Consider the following 18,455-nt stretch of genomic DNA (forward strand, 5'->3'; position numbering starts at 1 on the left):
CGCCTGCTGCGCTACCACATCCAAGGCGAGCTGTCCGAGGTACATAGATGACTGGATGCATGAGACGACCTGATCGAGAAATGCCCTGGCGATGCAGAGCAAGAGCGACGGAGTGTAGATCGGTGTTCATTCGGTGGACTCGCCGCGTATCGTAGATTAACGCTAATCGTTGATTACGGTATAGTGCACCCTTGGACAACTGTCGGACTTGTTCAGCCTCAAGCCGCATGACAGTGATGACACGCCGATGCATGACTTGTAGGTCGAGGGCTTATCTCCCCCAAGGAGTTATATATATGCACTGGCCCCGCAGAAGACTTCTCATGCCAGTTCACTGTGACTCCTGACACACGAAAACACTCAATCCATCATGTTCGACCACTTTCGGCAATCATACCTGCCCAGGCCGATGGTGCAGCTGGTGAGTGACGCCTCTGACATGCAGAGGATCCCCCTCTCCCACACACACGCTGACACACACCCAGTTCTGCTCCTCCGTCGTGCTGTTCGCCAATCCCGGTCTGTATGGATCGATTACCGGTCTCGGTGCTGGTGGAGGCAAGCCGACCAGTGCGGAGGTCGGTTCCATCACCAACTGTGCTTTGTAGTGAGTCTACCACGAAGAGGTATGGAGGTCACCGCTGATTCGACTTGCCTCCCCCCTTCAGCGGAGTATACACTGTCGTCTCGTTGATGGTCGGACCTGTCATCAATCTTCTCGGTCCGAAATGGGCAGCTGCATTGGGCTCTGTCACTTACGTAAGTCTCATAATACAGCAACACACAGCACCCACTCACCTCACTCATTCAGCCATTGTACGCTGCTGGACTTTGGATCTACAGCGACACCGACAACACCGTCCCTCCCATCTTCTTTGGCGCGTTATGCGGGGTGGGTGCGGGTATTCTCTGGCCCACAGCGTCGTACATGTGCTATGCGTACTCGACGGAGAGTGAGAAGGCGTGAGTGGGATCATCCAGCGTGGGATGTTCACTGATCTCATCTCCGCAGTCTGTTCTTCTCCATTCAATGGACTATGGTAGCAGTTGGGTCCAGTATTGGTGCTTTCATCGCTTTTGGCTACAAGTGAGTGGCGACAGGAGGTATGGAGGGGTGCCCCATCACTGACAGACGGCTTCCACAGCTTCCACGAGACTGAAGCTACAGGAACACCAGTTGCTGTGAGTGACAATCAACTAATGCATGGTCTCGTGCTGATTCTCTACTCAGGTCTACATCATATTCATCGTGTATGTCATTCGGTAATTCTTGATCATGTCTTCGCTCACCCAAACCCCCAGCATCATGCTTCTCGGAACACTGTTTTCCTTCTTCACCACTCTTCGACCTGACGAAGTCAGGCGTAAGGACGGTCGGGCGATCGCACTGTTCGAGCCCACCTCGTTCAAGCAGGAAGTTGCTGGTCTCATGGAGATGTACAAGGTGGGTTTGTCGTTGCGACTCTATGGTGACCTGCTGACGAGAGGACAGAACTGGAAAGTCATGACCATCTTCCCTATTGCCATGGGTAAGTGGGTTGCTCTTCAGACATAGACTGCAGCTGACCACTGACGCAGGCGCCGAGATCACCCTGTCTCTGTGTTCATCGCTCTCTTCCCACTGGTACAACCTACGAACTCGATGTCTCGTCAGCGTGGTCTTCTGGCTCATCCAGGTGGGTTAGATAACTACTTCAACAGCAGAAGCTGACCAGGATCCAGATCCCGTCGACCTTCGCCCTCAAATGGATCCTCGCTCGACCTGTCCGTCGTCGCACTCAGGCGATGTATGGGGTGTGTCTATCCTTTTCCTCAACATACCCAATGTAGCTGACGTCACCACCGAAGATCGCCTTCCTCTTCATCGTCACATCTTGCGCCTGGATCGCGGAATTCCTCTTCTTGACGAGGAAGAATGTTCTCCGAGAGCAGACCCCTCCCGCGATTGATTGGAGCAGTCCGGCCTCTGACGTTGCGCCGCACTTCGTGAGTTCTTTGACAGTGCGGCTTGACGTTGCTGACGCGAGATGACAGCTGGCTTATGGCATCTTCTTTGGTATCATCTACGCCAACTGGCAAGGACTTGGGCAGTGGCTTGTGGCGACGATGTGAGTGCACAACCAATCTTTGTGGCGTCGTTCTGACCCTCTGCGCAGGTCAAACGATCCCCAAGTCGTCGCACGATACTCTGGTGTCTTCAAAGCTGGATGCAGTGCTGGGATGTGTATCTCTTTCGGAGTGGATGGTGCGGGAGTTGCATATCTGACTGAGGCTATTTGGGAGGTGCGCGATTCTTTATGGATTCACAGCCTTCAACTAACCAGATATCATGTCCCAGTGCATCCTCGAATACATTGGCCTTGCACTTATGGTCCTCATCGCTCTTGTCGCTGTCACCGACACCAACTACTTCCAGGAGAAGAACGTGGGTGCAGTCGGGAAGTCGCTCGCTAACCATTTATCCAGGTCATCGTTCCCGCCGAGGTCGAGCAGGAGCTGCAGCAGCATGTGACCGAGGTCAACTTGGAGGCGGCAAGTGCGGATGATCGCAAGCTGGCAGAGGAGGTAAGCAAGTAGGGTGGGTTGTGGGGCTGTAGATGGTAGAGTTGGTAAGTTGGTAGGGCGGGTGCAAGGGCACATTGGGCAGGTCATTAGACTACGGATTGTACGATGCTAGCTGTAGAGTGTTGGTGAATAGACTGGATAGAGTGGGCAATGCTACTCGGGTGCAATCTAGCAAAAGAACTCTACCCCCGATTACCCTTACTACAGTATTCAGCATTAGACACCGCAACGACTATTAGAGGTCAGGGGGTTAACTTGATCGAGGGGAGGGGTATCCTCTGCTTTTCCTGCTGCTCGATACAGGCGCGGTAAGCGGTAAAAGTACTAGAGTGCTACCGTTACAGCCGCGTCACATATCCCATGATTCATCTATTCAATTCTATCCGGCTAACGGCTCAGTGGCGAGGGGACGGCGTATCATGGCGTCTCTACAGCATCTTGGCGCGACCGCGAGGATCGGGATGCTGCCCGCTTCTTCCACTAAAGCCGTCCCTTTCCAGACCTTCATCGACAGGGCGCCTGGACCGAGAACCCAGACGACCAATAACACCGCGTCAAGCCAGATACCATGCCAAGGCATATGGATGGAGGAAATCGCCGATTGTTCAGGTCTCAAGCAAAAGCGCAACTCCACTCCTCGGTCGTGTCCGTCCGTTCACGCCCCGCATTATCGGACCACCAACAATCTAGACTCCGATCCGATCATCCCGAAAGTGAATGAATGGTGCTAGTGCATTTTGTGTCAGTTGGATGCATGCATTGGAGGCTGAGAGATAAGACCTGGTCAGCCAAGGCGAATGCATTCAAGATACAACACTCTCCTTCACTTGCTCTACGAACTGTACCAATCACCGCCACGCAAACACCATGACCGACTCCATCCCCAGCACCATGAAAGGCTGTGTCCTTCTCGGGGACAGCAAGGCTGAGATCAGGGAGTGAGTAAGGAGTGGTGTATCACCGACTGACCCAGCAGATTCGCCGTGCCCACCCCAGGTCCCGGCGAAGTCCTCCTCAAGATGAAAGCGTCGTCCATCTGTGCTTCTGACGTGGGTGATGCAAGCTCCTGACGCGGCAGACCTGCTAAGAACATCCCACAGCTTCACTGCATCTACCGCGTCCCCTCCTCGTCCTGGACACGCGATCATGAGGGATACTTTGGCTGTGTATGCGGCCACGAACCCGCCGGACAAGTGGTGACTGTCGGACCGCAAGTGACTCGATTCGCCACCGGCGACAGATGTCTCGTGTTCCACGTCCAGGGATGTGAGGATTGTGACGATTGCAGGATGCATCGACCTTGTTCCTGTACCGCTCCTTTTGACCCGGACGCGATGACTGGGAGGATGGCGTATGGATGGCAGAGGGACGGTGGGATGGCAGAGTATTTGTTGTGCAGAGCGAGTTCGTTGGTCAAGATGCCGGACGCGATGAGTTACCTCGACGGTGCGATGTTGGCGTGTGGTGTGAGTTTCTGGGTTGGGGGTGCTAGCGGGGTTGTGGTCGTCAGCTGATCATGTCATGTTGCAGTACGGCACGGCTTACTCTGGCGTCATGAAAGCGGCTGTGTCAGGTCATCATCGCGTCTTGATCGTCGGTCTCGGTCCAGTCGGTCTATCTGGTGCGTAAGAGGGTAAAGACAACAGAGCTGACAGTCACTCCAGCCGCCCAGATCTGCAACGCTCTCGGTGCCAAGGTGTATGGGTACGATATCGATCCGGCGAGATCTGCCCAGGCGTTGAAACACGGTGTCCAATCCCTCGCGAAAGAAGAGGTCGAGAAGGTGGAGCATGGATGTGTGCCATTGACCCGGGGATATGATGTTGTGATCGAGTGTTCCGGTGTTGCTCCAGCGCGAGTCATGGCTGTTCTTGCGGCGAAGCGATGGGGTGGGTGAGAGTGATCCAAATGTCAAGGATGATACTGATGTTTTTTGCTAGGCACTTGTGTCTTCCTCGGCGGCTACAACGATGTCACACTTCAAGTCAGCCCGTGGGTCATCCAGAAGCAGCTCACCATCCGAGGGTCGTGGACTTGTTGTGAGTGAGGTGTGTGAGCATGGAGGGTCATTGTTAATCTCGCCTCAGCCGTCACCGAGCTCGAGACCCTCTGTCGCAAATTGGCCGAATGGGATGTGCATCCTGACGAGCTGGTCTCCCATACCATGTCTCTTGACAAGTGTCCCGAGGCGTTTGATCTGTTCTCAAAGGGTCAATGCAGCAAGGTGGCCATTGTGTTTGAGTGAGCATGGCAGATGTTGGTGCATGAGTAGGTGGATGCATTGGTTGGTATAAGCTTTGGTAGATGCATGATGCGAGAATAGAAAGTATCCAGCGACGCGCCTCCACTTGATGTCTCCATTTCTTGTTGTTTCAACAACCCATCTCTTGTAATCATCATACATGTTTCACACTTTTGCTCGTTCACCTTGTCCATTGACGCCACATCATCACTTCAGCAGCTCAGGGATCCGATCCAACCGCTGGGCCAATCGTTGCAGCAGGAAAACACTTGCAACCAGATGACCCACGGCGACTTTGCCTATCTCCCTTCTGCTCTTCCCTGCCTTCTTTCCCCCGCTACTCCCGCTCCAACCCTGCTACCCTCCAAGACGGCGTCTATCCCGGTACTCCCGCCGACCGCACCGACTGGAGTGTTACGAGAATGCGACACTGACTAACTCGGCGAGTTTGCCTGCGTGCTAGAAGATAGGGCAACACGGCGGGATGGAGGTTGATCTGTTAAGGATATAATCGTATCTTGAGAGTTCCACCTCGATCAGTACACAATCCTCGCTCAAGATGATCTCACCTGAAATGATCAACGCCTACAGACAGCATTACCAAGACCACGGCTATGTCGTCGTCCCCTCGCTGATCCCTCCTGATCTGCTCACACCCCTCCGCGACGCCGCCGATCGAGCCACCGACAAGGCGAGAAGAAGAGAGTGGAAGGATGTCCGTATGGTGGGCAAACAGTTCCCGCCTTGGACTGTCGGGGACGATGTGTGGGGGGTCCAGAACCTGATGCATCCAGCGATGGGGGAGAAGGTGTTTGCGGAATTCTACGGGAGCGAGGATCTCTTGGCGGTGTCTCAAGGGTTGATGGGGTGTGAGCGGGAGGCCATGCAGTTTGGTGAGTCCATGAGTCTGACTGATAATCTCTGACCGTAGAACTCTTCAACATGCTGGTGAACCCCCTCGAGAAAGACTATGCGTTGTCATGGCACCGAGACGATGTGAAAGCGAGCGCGACCGAGGAGGAAGAAGCGAACGCGTTGGAGGTCAGGTTCGACGCGATACAATGGAACTGCGCGTTGTACGATGATGAGTGTCTGAGCGCGGTGCCGGGGTCTCACACGGTGATTCGAACGCCAGAGCAGAGGAAGGCGAACATGGACGGAGGGGACATGCCTGGTGCGAAGGTTCTACGTCTGAAGGCGGGAGACACGGTGTTCTACAACAACAACATCTGTAAGTGAATATACCAGTTGCTCCCGCTGATACCCAGTGCATGTGGGCAAGTATAACCTGGCGAAGAAGCGTCGGACCTTGCATGGATGTTATGGCTCTCCTCCTCGCGGCGACACCACGCGAGCGAGAGTTGTCCTGCAGCATGATATTGGGTACACCAGCGATCCGTCGTTCAGAGACACCCTGCCAGAGTCACTGCGACCGATGTTGGACAGATTGAACGACTTTAGGGAGCAATTGGCCGGTGCAGTTGTCGGGTATTCGCAGGATGACTAGGATAAAAATGCATCTAATTATAGCACTGCGCGTCTTTGATCTCTACGCTGCGCACTCGTCATTCAATACACTTCTCATCGATGATATCCAACTTACCACTCACCCAGCATGACCACCCGACGATACGTTACGCGAGACACCCTCCACCTCCTCGATGAGCACCGCGTGAACGACCTCAACGCCATCTCCGCTTTCCTTTCCTCCCCGCGTTATCCCCTCGACTACGATGATCCAGAAAACACGGTATTCGTTCTCATCGGCAGCGCCATCCTGTCCACCGCTGAGACCGTGTTCAATCACCTTTCTCACGCTACACACCCCGCCGTATTGGTGCTTGCCGGCGGAGTAGGTCACTCCACCACCTTACTTTATGACGCGATACACAACCATCCAACCTACTCCACCATCTACTCTGACGTCCATCAACTTCCCGAAGCGCAAGTATTCCGACATCTCTTCACTTTCTGGCCCTCACTGGCGGACAAGATCAACGACGGAAATGTCACACTCCTCATCGACGACAGAAGTACCAATTGCGGAGCTAATGCTGTGGAAGCGAAACGGGAGTTGGACCAACGCAACATCCACCCTCGACGCATCTTCATCATCCAAGATCCGACGATGAATCGGCGTACCCTAGCGACGTTCCAGCGGGTCTACCCCGGACCTGCACTCCTCCCTTGGTCATTCCATCCAAGTCTGACGCTATCATCGGGTCATCTCTCGTTCGACACCGACGACGTCTCGTGGGAGCCAGAGCGATTCATCAATCTGGTCCTCGGCGAGATCCCACGGCTGCGAGACGATGCCAGCGGTTATGGACCGAACGGAGCGGATTTCATCGCACATGTCGACGTGCCAGAGGAAGTGGAGAGAGCTTGGGAGCGGGTCAGCGTATTATTGGGTGTAAAAGAGGGAAAGTAGGCGGCGTGATATAAGGTGTAGGTGGAGTATAGGCGAGCAGGGCGAGCAGGTGAGTACAGCGTCTATCCCATTCACGATTGTCGCACAGTTCGCCCTCGTCACGACCACCTTTCGCTATTGACGACTGTCGCGCATGGCACTGTCATCTTCCTGCCTGTCGTCATTGCGCTTACAATGGGCTTCTAGCACTTTTCCCGTTAACGACCGTTGCGACTTCCCTCTCACTCCCCCGATGCCACTGAGTAAGCTTTCCATGACATTCAGAACTGGTCAGGTGCGGTTCGCGTTAGAGGTTAGGGGGTTCGGCTGGTTAGGGGCAGAGGGAATCATCTCGTTGCATAGACACTCGTATCTATCACGCGGACATGTTCTTCACGACGACTCTATAGCGCTGGAAGAGCACTCCCGGGTGACACGTAGATGCTCTCACTGACTATCAGAACAATGGGTTGGCCGCAACTTCGCGTCAATCACCTTGTGCCCTCCTGACACACCCCAGCTTCCCTGCATCCCCTTCCTTGCCTCTATGACCATCGCAAAATCCATGTCGGTCTTACCGCCGACAAAGCCACGACAACGCACTGCGATCTAGCTCAGCACATATTTGAACAAAGTGACTTGTCCATGCCTTGATAAATAGACACATGCATATAAACCCCCTCAATGACTAATAACCACCGTCAATGTCCATTATCAAACCATGCATGCAACCACCCTGTCACGTCCCCCCCGGTTTCCCTCGGTGAGCAGTCGCCACGCAGTTCTTATGCCTCATCCTGGCTACCGCAGGCAGCACCGTCTGCACCTGAAGGTTGTCTCCGTGTCGGAGGATGATATGGGGACATCCATGAGTCTGTTTGCGATGAGGAGCGATCTGGGCTAGACTGAGAAGCAAGGTCAGCCCCAAGACCACCCTACCCACTCACATTTCGCCAAAAGCTCTGCCGTCTCTGGCACCTGTTCCCGAGTCAATTTTCTTGACAGAAATGATGGTGGTCTGTCCCAAGTGTGCGGCTTTGCTGTCATAGCGACTCTTCAGCTTCTCATCGCAGACTTGACAAGTGAACTAACAGAAGTCAGCGTCATCTCCACCTGCTCACTCACCATCCCATACTGAAGAGCCAATCTGGAACCGATCAGAATTCTTTCGGGCTCAGACACAGACGACGGGATTTTGCTCTGTCAGCGTCAACCGTCACACCACACCCACTTCATGGAAGGACCAGACAGAGCACATGGCTAGGACCGAAGACAGAACGGTCACCTCATCACATGCAAAGCGCCCCACCTTGTACGGTGTCACCGTTGTCTCCAAGAGCCACTTCCACATCTGATGAAGGTACTCCCCAACGATGTAGGCGAAGATGTCAGGGCGAGTGGAGAGGATCGACATGCAGGCGAGAACTCGTATGGTGCCGAACGTGGTGAACGGGTCGCGAAGGGTGCCAGATGAGAACTTGAAACCTCTAGATTGAGCGATTCCCAAGGTTTGACGGGTTAGGATGACGTTGTCGAGAAACACCTGACGAGAATAGCTGGCATGTGAGCGGGCATGTTGTTCAAGACCGCACTCACTTGTTCTCATGCACAATAGACGGGTGTTTGACGACCTTGTCAAGGGTATCAATCAAAGCGGTCAATCGAACAGCCATCCCTCGATCGTCCACAAACTTTCTCAGCTCAGACTCTACAAGAGACCACGTCTCCTGCGACAGCTGTTTATAGTCATACACTCCTCCGAGACTCTCTGGAACAGGTCGGATCACGCCGCTCTTGGCTGCATGATTGATGTCGTGGAGTTTTCGATAGCGAGTCTGTGCGTTATGTTGAACGGTGTGCTGAGTCTGGGTCGAGAAGAAGTGGTTGTCATAGGTGTCCTGAGTGATCGATGTAGGGATGGGAGGAGCAGCAGGGAATACGATCGCCATGCGACTGTCGACGAGATTGATCGTGCGTTCAGTGTCATAGTCTGCCCACTGAAGATGAATCGCCGTGGACAAACGGTGGGGGGTCCTTGAAGGGTCTTTGGTTTATAGCGAGCGTTTCTGCGGTATGTCAGCGAGCTGTCAGGGCTGCCTGCGGGCTGTACAGGCGGATACCACTCACTTTAGCGTCGAGATGGAATTGAGATCCGAACCTCTGAGCAAGTCGGTCGCATCAACACATCCTCGGATCGCGAAGAGCAGCTTCTCGGAGCTATCGACCAGCTGATTGTGCTGTCCGCCGTTCAAGATCTCCGCGAGCAGCATGAACTGTCTCATCGCTGAGGTCGTCTCGTCCCTCATCGCCTCGTCATCGAAGAGCTTGGTGTCCCACATTCGACAGAGGTGAGATAGATATGCCAGCTCCTCGATCACTTGTGCTTCCGCTTGGGACTCGTCGATATCGGGGGGGAATGAAGGTAAGCTGGTGTAGAAGGGTGTGGTGTACTTGGTTCTCCCTGCAAAAGCAGCCTGCGTCATGTCAGCGAGACCACGGTCGTTTCACTCACGTTGTTGTTCTTGTCCGTCAGGAACGTCTGTATCCGTTTGTACTGCTCCCTGACGGTCTGATGGATCTCTACCCATTCGTTGATCATTGTGTCGCTGAAGTTGTTCTCCTGTGCGAATTGGAGAAACTTGTGGATGATGGATCGGTTGTGTTGTCCGACGATCTGGTAGAAGTACAGATCCTGAGCTGACATGAGCAGACACCCGTGACGACAAGTCAAGATCACTCACATCCATAGACAAGTGACGGTAAGCTTGATCGGGGAGAATAGGCAGGGCGTACTGGTAGATTGACTGGATGGGGATACCATGGTCATATCCCTCAGGCATGGCGATATAACCTTTTCGTGCATACCTCCCATCATCAAAAGTCATCATGTCTTGGACAGTATCTCGACATGGCGGGAACCCAGTGCACTGCACCTTGCCCAGCAAATACCTGTCCTCTCCCTCTGTCACCTCATGGAACGATCTGATCTGGGTGTAGAGATGAAGCTTGCTCATTGTTAGTGTGATTTACGAGGTGATCCTGTGGTCAGCTGGGATATTTCGAGATGGTGAAGTGTGAAGTGTAGAGTTGGGTCATTGAAGTGTTGTGTATGCTGTCGATCAGTCCTGCACACAACATCGTGCAGGGTACTTGTTTGTCGACACGCAACTTTCTCTTTTTTTCTTGCCTCAATACCTCACATTCTACCGATTCAACCTCTCACAATGGCTTTCCGACCCACCTTACAAGAACGAGTGGACAAGGAGAGCCGTAATCGACTTGTACAACTCGCAGCGGTTCAGCGTGCACCGACCGTCGACCTTGAGGCGGAGGGTTGGCTGCCGTCGCAATCTTCAGCGGTCGGTTCCGAGGGGCGATGGTCGATAGACCAACCACCTGTGAGCGAGCATGTATCTTTTGGGACTGACCATATAGCCTCGACCATTCAAGTATACGTTGCTTGGCAGGATGACAGGAGGACCTGAAGATGATGACGGAGGGGTGAGTAGCTCTAAATGATATGGGCTGACGTTATGTTCATCAGGCATTGCGCAAGGCCTTCATCTTCCCACCTCGATCGCCCGCATCCGACCACTCATTCGAGCTCCCCAGCGATCCTCCCTCGGTTGAAGAGGAAGAGGAGGAGGGGGAGGAGCAGGAGCAGCAGGAGCAGCAGGAGCAGCAGGACGTGAGTTGAAATGTCGACGCGGCTGATGGTGAAATAGGCTTTGTCCGGTGTGCAAGGCCCTGTCGAGGTGAGCCACTTTGACTGATTAGATTGTGAAGCGTGCTAAAGCATCTTGATCAGGGAAAGAAGGACAAGGGGAAGGGCAGGGAGATTGTGAGTGATGGGTGTAGTGATGTCGCTGACCCTCTCATAGGTCCTCTCTCCCGACAACTCTCCACCTCCTCTGCCTCTCCATCGAGTGAGTATCGATCTCACCACAAACCCAACGTATCGGATGCACAAGAAAGCGGCGGGCGTGTGTGCAAATTGCTGACTTTCCACACAGCAACTTCGAAGGGGTCGGGGCGAAGATAGCTCTGCTGAGCAGGTCAGGGAGGGTGACATCGCGGCGGTCTTGTTGCGCCAGGTGAGTTCATGCATGGCAACTTTGACTGACATTTCACAGGGTCAAAGTGGAAAGCCGGACAGGAAGAAATCGAAACAGAATCTCTCGCCTAATGCCTCACCCTTTCACCCAGCAAGAACCCCCGATCGACTGACCCACATCTCGGATTCTATACATCCTCAGGAGCTCCTCCCTCACTCATCTCCACCACCACCACCCAGGCAAGCTGCTCGAAAGAGTCTTGGCCCGACTCGGCCTGCTCGCCAGCGCAGATCACCTCATCCCGATGCTGCACGACCAGTTCCTCCATATATCGGAGCACCGCCATTCCCTGCACCACAATTCCCCGCACCGCCAGTCCCTCCTGCATTTCCTGCTCCACCTGCTCCTCACCCTGGTCAGTTTGGGATGGTCCCTCCATACGGGTATCCTCCTTACTCCTATCAACCGGGCCAGCCAGTGTTTATCGGGGAACTAGAGACGTTGAGGATGGACAACAGTAAGATGATGGAGGAGAGGAGGGAGGATAACAGAAGGAACGCAGAGCTACTGGCTGCCCAGAAAGAAGAAGATGCGAGGAAACTGACAGAGGAGAGGCACGGAAGGGCGGAGGACGCTGCGAGGTACAAGGAGCAGATCAGGAAGATGGAAGAGGATATGGCCGTGATCAAGGAGATGCTGGGGGTGAGAAAGGTTTCACATCGACGTGCTTGGCAAGGCAGCTGACATGATACAGTTGACATCGGCGGCTGACGCTCGTCCTCATCCCAATCGAGCTCCCCTTCCCACTCTCATGGACCGGGTCTCGACTCTAGAGCACGTCTCGCAAGATCTCGCTCGGCACACCCTGGGCTATGACTCGACTTTGGGAAGGACAAGTCGCAGGGTGGATCGACTGGACGATACGGTCCTCGATGAAAGTACTGGTCTGGTCAAGGGTGTCAAGGAGCTTACCGATATGTCCGCTTCTATCATCTCCCATGTCAAAGATCTTACCGACAATGCTTCTACCATCAGCACTCTTGGCACTACCATCGGCATTCTCGACACCACCGTCAGCGGATTGTCTGAGAAGGTAAATGGGAAGAATGGGCTTGCTGAAACGTTGGACACGGCTCGGAGCAAGGGAGATCGAGTCTACGACGTCAACTGGTAGAACAACTCGGTTGTCAACGTCTAGAAGTCGTAGTTGTCCGTCTTCTAGGTCTGAGTCAGGAATCATGTAGCTATCGAATTCAATTGATTCTCCGTCTTCGTTAACGAAGTCACTGTATTCGTATGACCAGTACCATTGATGTCCAACAGCCTTAATTGTCATAGCAGGAGAGATAACGTCGTCCATAAGGTAAAGAAGCTTAAATGATGGGAAAGCGATAGCGATAAGAATAAATGCAGGAGTAATTGTCCATACTAGTTCGATTAGAGTACCGTGGTTTGAGTACTTGTGTGAAATAGGGTTTCGTTTTCGATGAGAAGACCGGCCTGACTCATGCTGTCCAACGGATTGACGCTTCTCTAACTCACGAATCATCCCGCCTTTCAGTTCTCTCTGCCACAGTGGATGATATTTCGGGCAAGGTGTCGGGAGAACAAGGACTTGTTTCTAGAGTACAGGAGGCTCAACAGAAGGGGAGTCAAGTCCACGACGTGATTCACAACGTAGAGACTGGTCTGATTGAGCGTGTGCGCGTGATCAACAAGCGTCTCGATGATCAGAAGGGACCGATGACTTCACTCAGTGACAAGGTTGAGAATCTCTCGAAGAAGGTTGAAGGGGAGGGAGGATTGATTGAAAGGATGGAGCGGGTCGTCACGCGGGGTGATGAGCTGCATCAAGCTGTTCACGACGGAACGAGCGGGTTGGAGGTCAGATTGGAGCAAGTTTCCAAGAAGGGCAACGAGCTCCACAAGGCTGTTCACGATGAGAAGACCGGTCTGGCTACGACGTTGGCGGAAGTCCGATCGAAGGGAGACGATCTTCACCGAATGATATATGACAACAGCACTGGGCTGGCAACGAGGTTGGATCAAGCACGAAAGCACCCCCCAAGGAGAGGAGCTTCATCAGGAGGTTCACGATAAGACAACTGGGATACGAGTGCAGTTGGAGCAAGTTCTCAAGAAGGGGGAGCAGCTTCATCAGTCGATCCACGACGAGAAGAGTGGATTAGCGGTGAAGCTGGAGCAATCTCTCAAGAAAGGAGACGACCTTCATCGAATGGTCCGCGACGAAACGACTGGGCTGGCTGTGAAGATTGAACAAGCACGAAAGCGAGGCGACGCGATGCACGACAAGATCTACGACAACACCACCGGCATTCTTTCCAACCTTGCCTCGCTCTCAGCGTCCATCAACGACCCCAGTCACGGCCTCACCTCATTGCACAGCACTCTCCATGAACCCTCGACAGGCCTCATCAGCCGTATCGACACCCTCTCTTCGACCGTGAACGCCGACACGGGACTCGTCAACCGACTCAACCGAGTAGATGAGGTCTTGTTCACCAAAGAAACCGGCATCCAGGACAAGGTCCACACCCTTACGGTCAACAACAATCAGTATGGGACTTTCCTTTACGGTGCAGACAGTAAAGGTGGACTGCGTTCACGGATGCATACTGTAGAGGAGACCGTGGAATCTATGAGCGATTGGTCCGAACGTATCAACACTCTCGAGTACAATCTGCTCAACACGGTCAGTACGGAGGGTGTAGTCACGGAGCTTGGACTGGTATCGAGGGTCGACCTCTTGGAGGGGAGAGTTCTCGGGAGAGAGGCGGTGGAGGAAGTTCCGGGAGAGCGGGGTATTGTTCAGTTGCATCAAGAGCTTCAGGACAAGCTGTTCCGGGACGGAGGTATTGTTGGCAGTCTCCAAGCGGATGTCAAGGGTGTCAAGGGGGGTCTGGAGGGTCTGGAGGGAGAGATTCAGACGGTGAAGGAAGGTTTAAAGGTGCAGACGAGGGAGATCGACGAGGGTATAAAGGACGTCAAGGAGGATATCGCTCAAGCCACCTCCCTGTCCAAATTCCACGACCATCTCGTCAAGCCCGAGTCGATCACCGCTCTGTTCAGTTCCCTGGCCTGGCAACAACCTCAAGTCATCAACTCTCTGGTCAATCATCTCAGGACAGCTGCATCGGATACCAGTCTTGCCCTTGCCTTTTACACTCCGGACAACGTCAAGTTGCTCCTTGCGACACCGTCCGTCGTCGGATATCTCGACGACTTGTTGAGAAGCGAGGCGTACAAGCGGGAGATACAGGCTGTGTCAGTGGAGAGTCTGATACACGAGATAGAGGATGGGGAGCAACTCAAGTCCAGGATCCAACAAGTCGCATCAGAGCAGGCTACGGCAGAGAAGATCGTAAACAAGGGCAAGTCCAAGATGCTGGAGAGTGACGAGTTGAAGGATGCGCTCGCCGAAGGAGTCCATCAGCTGTTGAGGACGGACGACGAAGCGGCTGACCTCATCGCGGCGGTCACCATCTCGGAGGACAACATCCGAAGAGTTTCCCGAAGCGAGCTCAACAAGGACGCATGCATAGAGCACCTTCAGGAGCAGGACTCTGTTGAACTCATTGGAAGAATTGCTGAGGACTGGCTCAATCAACACGGCATCAAAGTTGTCGACCCGGATACGATCACTTACACTGGAGAACCTGCAGAGGATCTGGAGATGGGCTACGACTTCCGGGGCATGGAGCAGGAGACCGAGTTTTACAACGAGTCACGGGAGTATGCCGCGGATGGAGACCTCGTCATGGCCGGAGGCGACCCTTCAGCGGTACCTCTCCCTCAGTCTCCTGTATCGCGATCTCGGATGCTCATGGACGTAGAGATGGATGTCGCACCGATTGATTTCGACCTGAACGACGCTGTACCCTCACCCATCTTCGATAATGATGATCTCCCATCGACTGCTATTCCCGCTGATCCCCCTTCACCCCTCGCCGCTGTATCTGCCGTTGCCGATACCGCTCTTTCCGCTCCCGCTTCCCCTCCTGCCGTCACGCCTCTCCCACTTCTGTCACATGCCCCCCTTGATGAACGCCTCGCTCCTTCCGGCCCTTGGTCATTCTCAGCTCTCTCCGCAGTCCCCAGCGAAGCTCTATCTGCTCAGATCTGGACACGTGATTGGCCGTCCGCTGCTCAGATAGAGCGGCTAGCGAGCTGTAAATTCACCTGGCCCAAAAAGGCCCGAGAGTCAGGATTTTTCGCTCCGGACTATTATCGTCAGACGGTCTTGGGCAGGACGGTGTTCTCCAAACTCGACGAGTACGGCGTGAACGGGTGGACGGCAGATGCAAAAGAGGCGACCAAGAGAACAGTCCTGGGCTCGATTTCGAAAGCACATCAGCAGAAGTTTGAGGAGTCTCTAGGTTTCAATAATCAGCTGGCACAACACCTTGCCAGGATTGCTGCCGCGGCATGGGAGAGGGAGCAAGTGTTCCTGGCTTTGGAGAGAAGAGATTCCAAGAAGGAGCTGTCTCAGTGGGTTCGGGAGGTTCAAAAGAGGGTCATAAAGGTCATCGACTACGAGAAACAAGTCTTGGAACTGAGGAAAGAAGGTATGACGGTGACGTTCGATGCAGATCGATATCAGCAGGGTTGGCAGGGTCAGTAGAGTGAGCACAGTCGGTAGGGTCTTTTGGGATAGTAGGGGTTCTAAAGGACATTTGGGTTCAAGGGCGAGATTTAGCTCGCAGATTCGACATTCTCTTTCCGAGCTTGTGATGATATGACACTATGATGGCATTCTGGCCTTGCAAACATCCAGATGCTTGGGAAACTGACAGAGTAGGAGTGGCGAGCGTCAGTGAGTGTCGACATCGTCGCAGCTGTAGACAGACTTGACCTTCGGCAAAGGCTTGATACGAGATTTGCTCGATGCATAGATTGTGCAGCTTATGCCAGTAGGCCAGGATCAATCTGTTGTGCATCCACATGAGAATAACGCGCGCACAAAGGAAGAGTCACTAGCAGGGATCGTTCTCGAAGCTTTTCCTCTATCCACCACGCAGGTGGACGTTTGAAAGCTGCCAGCTACAGGGTTCTCATCTGTACGCTTCCAATGATAATGTTTGGGCCTGAATGAATGCGTTGTGAGAGGTACGGCGGCTTGGCTAAGATACGGTGGCGTTCGGTTCGGCGACGAGACGGTCCCTTCCACGTGTGTAACTTAGTTGTGCCAATCTTCAAATTGTGCCAGTCTCCAAATTGTGCCAGTCGGGAAGTAACACCTTGGCTTGACTCTTACTCCATCAACGCTTCATCTCTGTTCTACTGCTCTCGTTTCAGCCCCTACTGCTCAAGCCTATGCTGCCTCAAGACACCATCACCAACAGCTCTGCAAGACTATAACATCATACGATCCAGGACGTTCTAGTCGACAACTAGAATTCAATAAACCCTGCAAGGCTTTACTCCAACTCTCCTCCATCCTCCTTAACCCCTCATGCTCGCCATCTCTTTCACAATTCGAGCTGCTATAGCTCACATCACAGCGGTGACTCCAGGGGTAGTACGTGAGCTCAGCGTCATCATTCGTTGCACAAGTAGACCTACGAGTCATTGCTGAGTTGACGTGAGACGACTAGAGCAGGTCTCTATCAATCACCCTCAGGTCATTCTCGTTACAACACCGTCTCTGCTGCGTAGACATAAATAACGATTCATACACGTCAAGACCATCCAGCGAGCTTGAGATTCACGACAGAACCATGTCAGCGAGAGGAGACCGAGATGGGCAAGGCCAGAAATGCGCAGTTGGGACGGGAAGTAAAGAATCAGCGTTCAAAGCCTGTGAGCTGCTGTGATGCTGTCTGTGACCAAGCTGACGTGAGCGCGTGTCCCTTCCAGGCAACTCTTTCACAGCACCTCCATCCTCCCACCTTGAGCTAGACTTCACGGTTCATCCCAATCGCTGCCCTCCTCATGTCCTTCGACAATGACAGGTCATGCTCGACTTTTTGATATGTTGTGCTTGCCGAGCCGAGTCCCTGTTCAGTCCCTGTAGTCTTACCGAAGGTCTTCATTTTTACGATCGGACAACCGCCCTCATCGGCTTACTCGACATCCAGCCGTTAGTAAATTCTGACCAATGATGTCCACGCTCAACAAGCTTTCAGCCGCGTCTAAGCCGTGGAGCCTCCCTCCTCAGTGACTGAGAATTGAATTCGGAATTGAGGGTCGACCATGTCATTTGGCGATGGAAACCGACTCTGTAGCACATCATTGCCTCATACACCTCCTCTTCCTCCTTCCGAAAAATGAGGAAAGCGGGGGTAGTGAGATGATACAGTATCCGTCAATCAGTACTTGAGAGACGCTGGTGATGGCGTGGGCAGGACTTATGGGGCATCACTCCTCTCTCCCTTTCCGAAAAATGAGGAAAGGGGGGGTAGTGAGATGATGGTGGTGACAGCGTGGGTAGGTACTATGAGATATCGCTCCTCTCTCCCTTTCCGAAAAATGAGGAAAGCGGGGGTGAAGCGATGATACAGTATCCGCCAATCCGTTCATGACAGACGCTGATGATGGTGTGGGCAGGACATATGGGACATCGCTCCTCTCTCCCCTTCCGAAGAATGAGGAAAGCGGGGGTGAGTGGCATACAACCTGTACTCAACCGGTCGGTTAGGGGTTAGGGGTTAGGGGTTAGGGGTTAGGGGTTAGGGGTTAGGGGTTAGGGGTTAGGGGTTAGGGGTTAGGGGTTAGGGGTTAGGGGTTAGGGGTTAGGGGTTAGGGGTTAGGGGTTAGGGGTTAGGGGTTAGGGGTTAGGGGTTAGGGGTTAGGGGTTAGGGGTTAGGGGTTAGGGGTTAGGGGTTAGGGGTTAGGGGTTAGGGGTTAGGGGTTAGGGGTTGGGGGTTGGGGGTTAGGGGGTTAGGGGTTAGGGGTTAGGGGTTAGGGGTTAGGGGTTAGGGGTTAGGGGTTAGGGGTTAGGGGTTAGGGGTTAGGGGTTAGGGGTTAGGGGGTTAGGGGTTAGGGGGTTAGGGGTTAGGGGTTAGGGGTTAGGGGTTAGGGGTTAGGGGTTAGGGGGTTAGGGGTTAGGGGTTAGGGGGTTAGGGGGTTAGGGGTTAGGGGTTAGGGGTTGGGGTTGGGGGTTAGGGGGTTAGGGGTTGGGGTTGGGGGTTAGGGGTTAGGGGTTGGGGGTTAGGGGGTTAGG

At 53.6% G+C, this 18,455-nt stretch overlaps 7 protein-coding genes across 7 annotated transcripts; 6 read left to right on the forward strand and 1 right to left on the reverse strand.

Moving 5' to 3' along the window:
* Positions 1-370: 370 nt before the first annotated feature.
* IAR55_004217 (uncharacterized protein) lies at positions 371-2,577 on the forward strand (the record flags this gene model as incomplete). Its single annotated transcript, XM_066947317.1, has 16 exons — positions 371-421; positions 486-607; positions 669-759; positions 812-963; positions 1,013-1,087; positions 1,146-1,182; positions 1,232-1,251; positions 1,303-1,444; positions 1,493-1,529; positions 1,579-1,676; positions 1,723-1,794; positions 1,849-1,986; positions 2,035-2,108; positions 2,157-2,283; positions 2,339-2,425; positions 2,494-2,577. 16 exons carry the CDS (start codon positions 371-373, stop codon positions 2,575-2,577), a joined length of 1,407 nt encoding a protein of 468 aa, XP_066802696.1.
* Positions 2,578-3,432: 855 nt separating this feature from the next.
* IAR55_004218 (uncharacterized protein) lies at positions 3,433-4,810 on the forward strand (the record flags this gene model as incomplete). Its single annotated transcript, XM_066947318.1, has 7 exons — positions 3,433-3,503; positions 3,666-3,761; positions 3,854-4,031; positions 4,096-4,186; positions 4,230-4,454; positions 4,506-4,604; positions 4,653-4,810. The coding sequence occupies 7 exons, from the start codon at positions 3,433-3,435 to the stop codon at positions 4,808-4,810; spliced, it is 918 nt and encodes a 305-aa protein (XP_066802697.1).
* A 556-nt stretch (positions 4,811-5,366) lies between these two features.
* On the forward strand, positions 5,367-6,314 carry IAR55_004219 (uncharacterized protein; the record flags this gene model as incomplete). The annotated part of the gene is made up of 3 exons (XM_066947319.1): positions 5,367-5,700; positions 5,775-5,981; positions 6,076-6,314. 3 exons carry the CDS (start codon positions 5,367-5,369, stop codon positions 6,312-6,314), a joined length of 780 nt encoding a protein of 259 aa, XP_066802698.1.
* Positions 6,315-6,422: 108 nt separating this feature from the next.
* Positions 6,423-7,238, forward strand: IAR55_004220 (uncharacterized protein; the record flags this gene model as incomplete). Its single annotated transcript, XM_066947320.1, has 1 exon — positions 6,423-7,238. The coding sequence occupies one exon, from the start codon at positions 6,423-6,425 to the stop codon at positions 7,236-7,238; it is 816 nt and encodes a 271-aa protein (XP_066802699.1).
* A 764-nt stretch (positions 7,239-8,002) lies between these two features.
* Positions 8,003-10,231, reverse strand: IAR55_004221 (uncharacterized protein; the record flags this gene model as incomplete). Its single annotated transcript, XM_066947321.1, has 7 exons — positions 8,003-8,117; positions 8,165-8,304; positions 8,449-8,704; positions 8,814-9,251; positions 9,345-9,678; positions 9,726-9,909; positions 9,959-10,231. 7 exons carry the CDS (start codon positions 10,229-10,231, stop codon positions 8,003-8,005), a joined length of 1,740 nt encoding a protein of 579 aa, XP_066802700.1.
* A 210-nt stretch (positions 10,232-10,441) lies between these two features.
* Positions 10,442-13,372, forward strand: IAR55_004222 (uncharacterized protein; the record flags this gene model as incomplete). Its single annotated transcript, XM_066947322.1, has 8 exons — positions 10,442-10,615; positions 10,668-10,718; positions 10,762-10,905; positions 11,099-11,143; positions 11,231-11,311; positions 11,366-11,974; positions 12,027-12,365; positions 12,746-13,372. The coding sequence occupies 8 exons, from the start codon at positions 10,442-10,444 to the stop codon at positions 13,370-13,372; spliced, it is 2,070 nt and encodes a 689-aa protein (XP_066802701.1).
* Positions 13,373-13,508: 136 nt separating this feature from the next.
* Positions 13,509-15,914, forward strand: IAR55_004223 (uncharacterized protein; the record flags this gene model as incomplete). Its single annotated transcript, XM_066947323.1, has 1 exon — positions 13,509-15,914. The coding sequence occupies one exon, from the start codon at positions 13,509-13,511 to the stop codon at positions 15,912-15,914; it is 2,406 nt and encodes an 801-aa protein (XP_066802702.1).
* Positions 15,915-18,455: the final 2,541 nt, after the last annotated feature.

This window comes from Kwoniella newhampshirensis, chromosome 7 (assembly GCF_039105145.1).
Source record: "Kwoniella newhampshirensis strain CBS 13917 chromosome 7, whole genome shotgun sequence".
Lineage (NCBI taxonomy): Eukaryota > Fungi > Basidiomycota > Tremellomycetes > Tremellales > Cryptococcaceae > Kwoniella > Kwoniella newhampshirensis.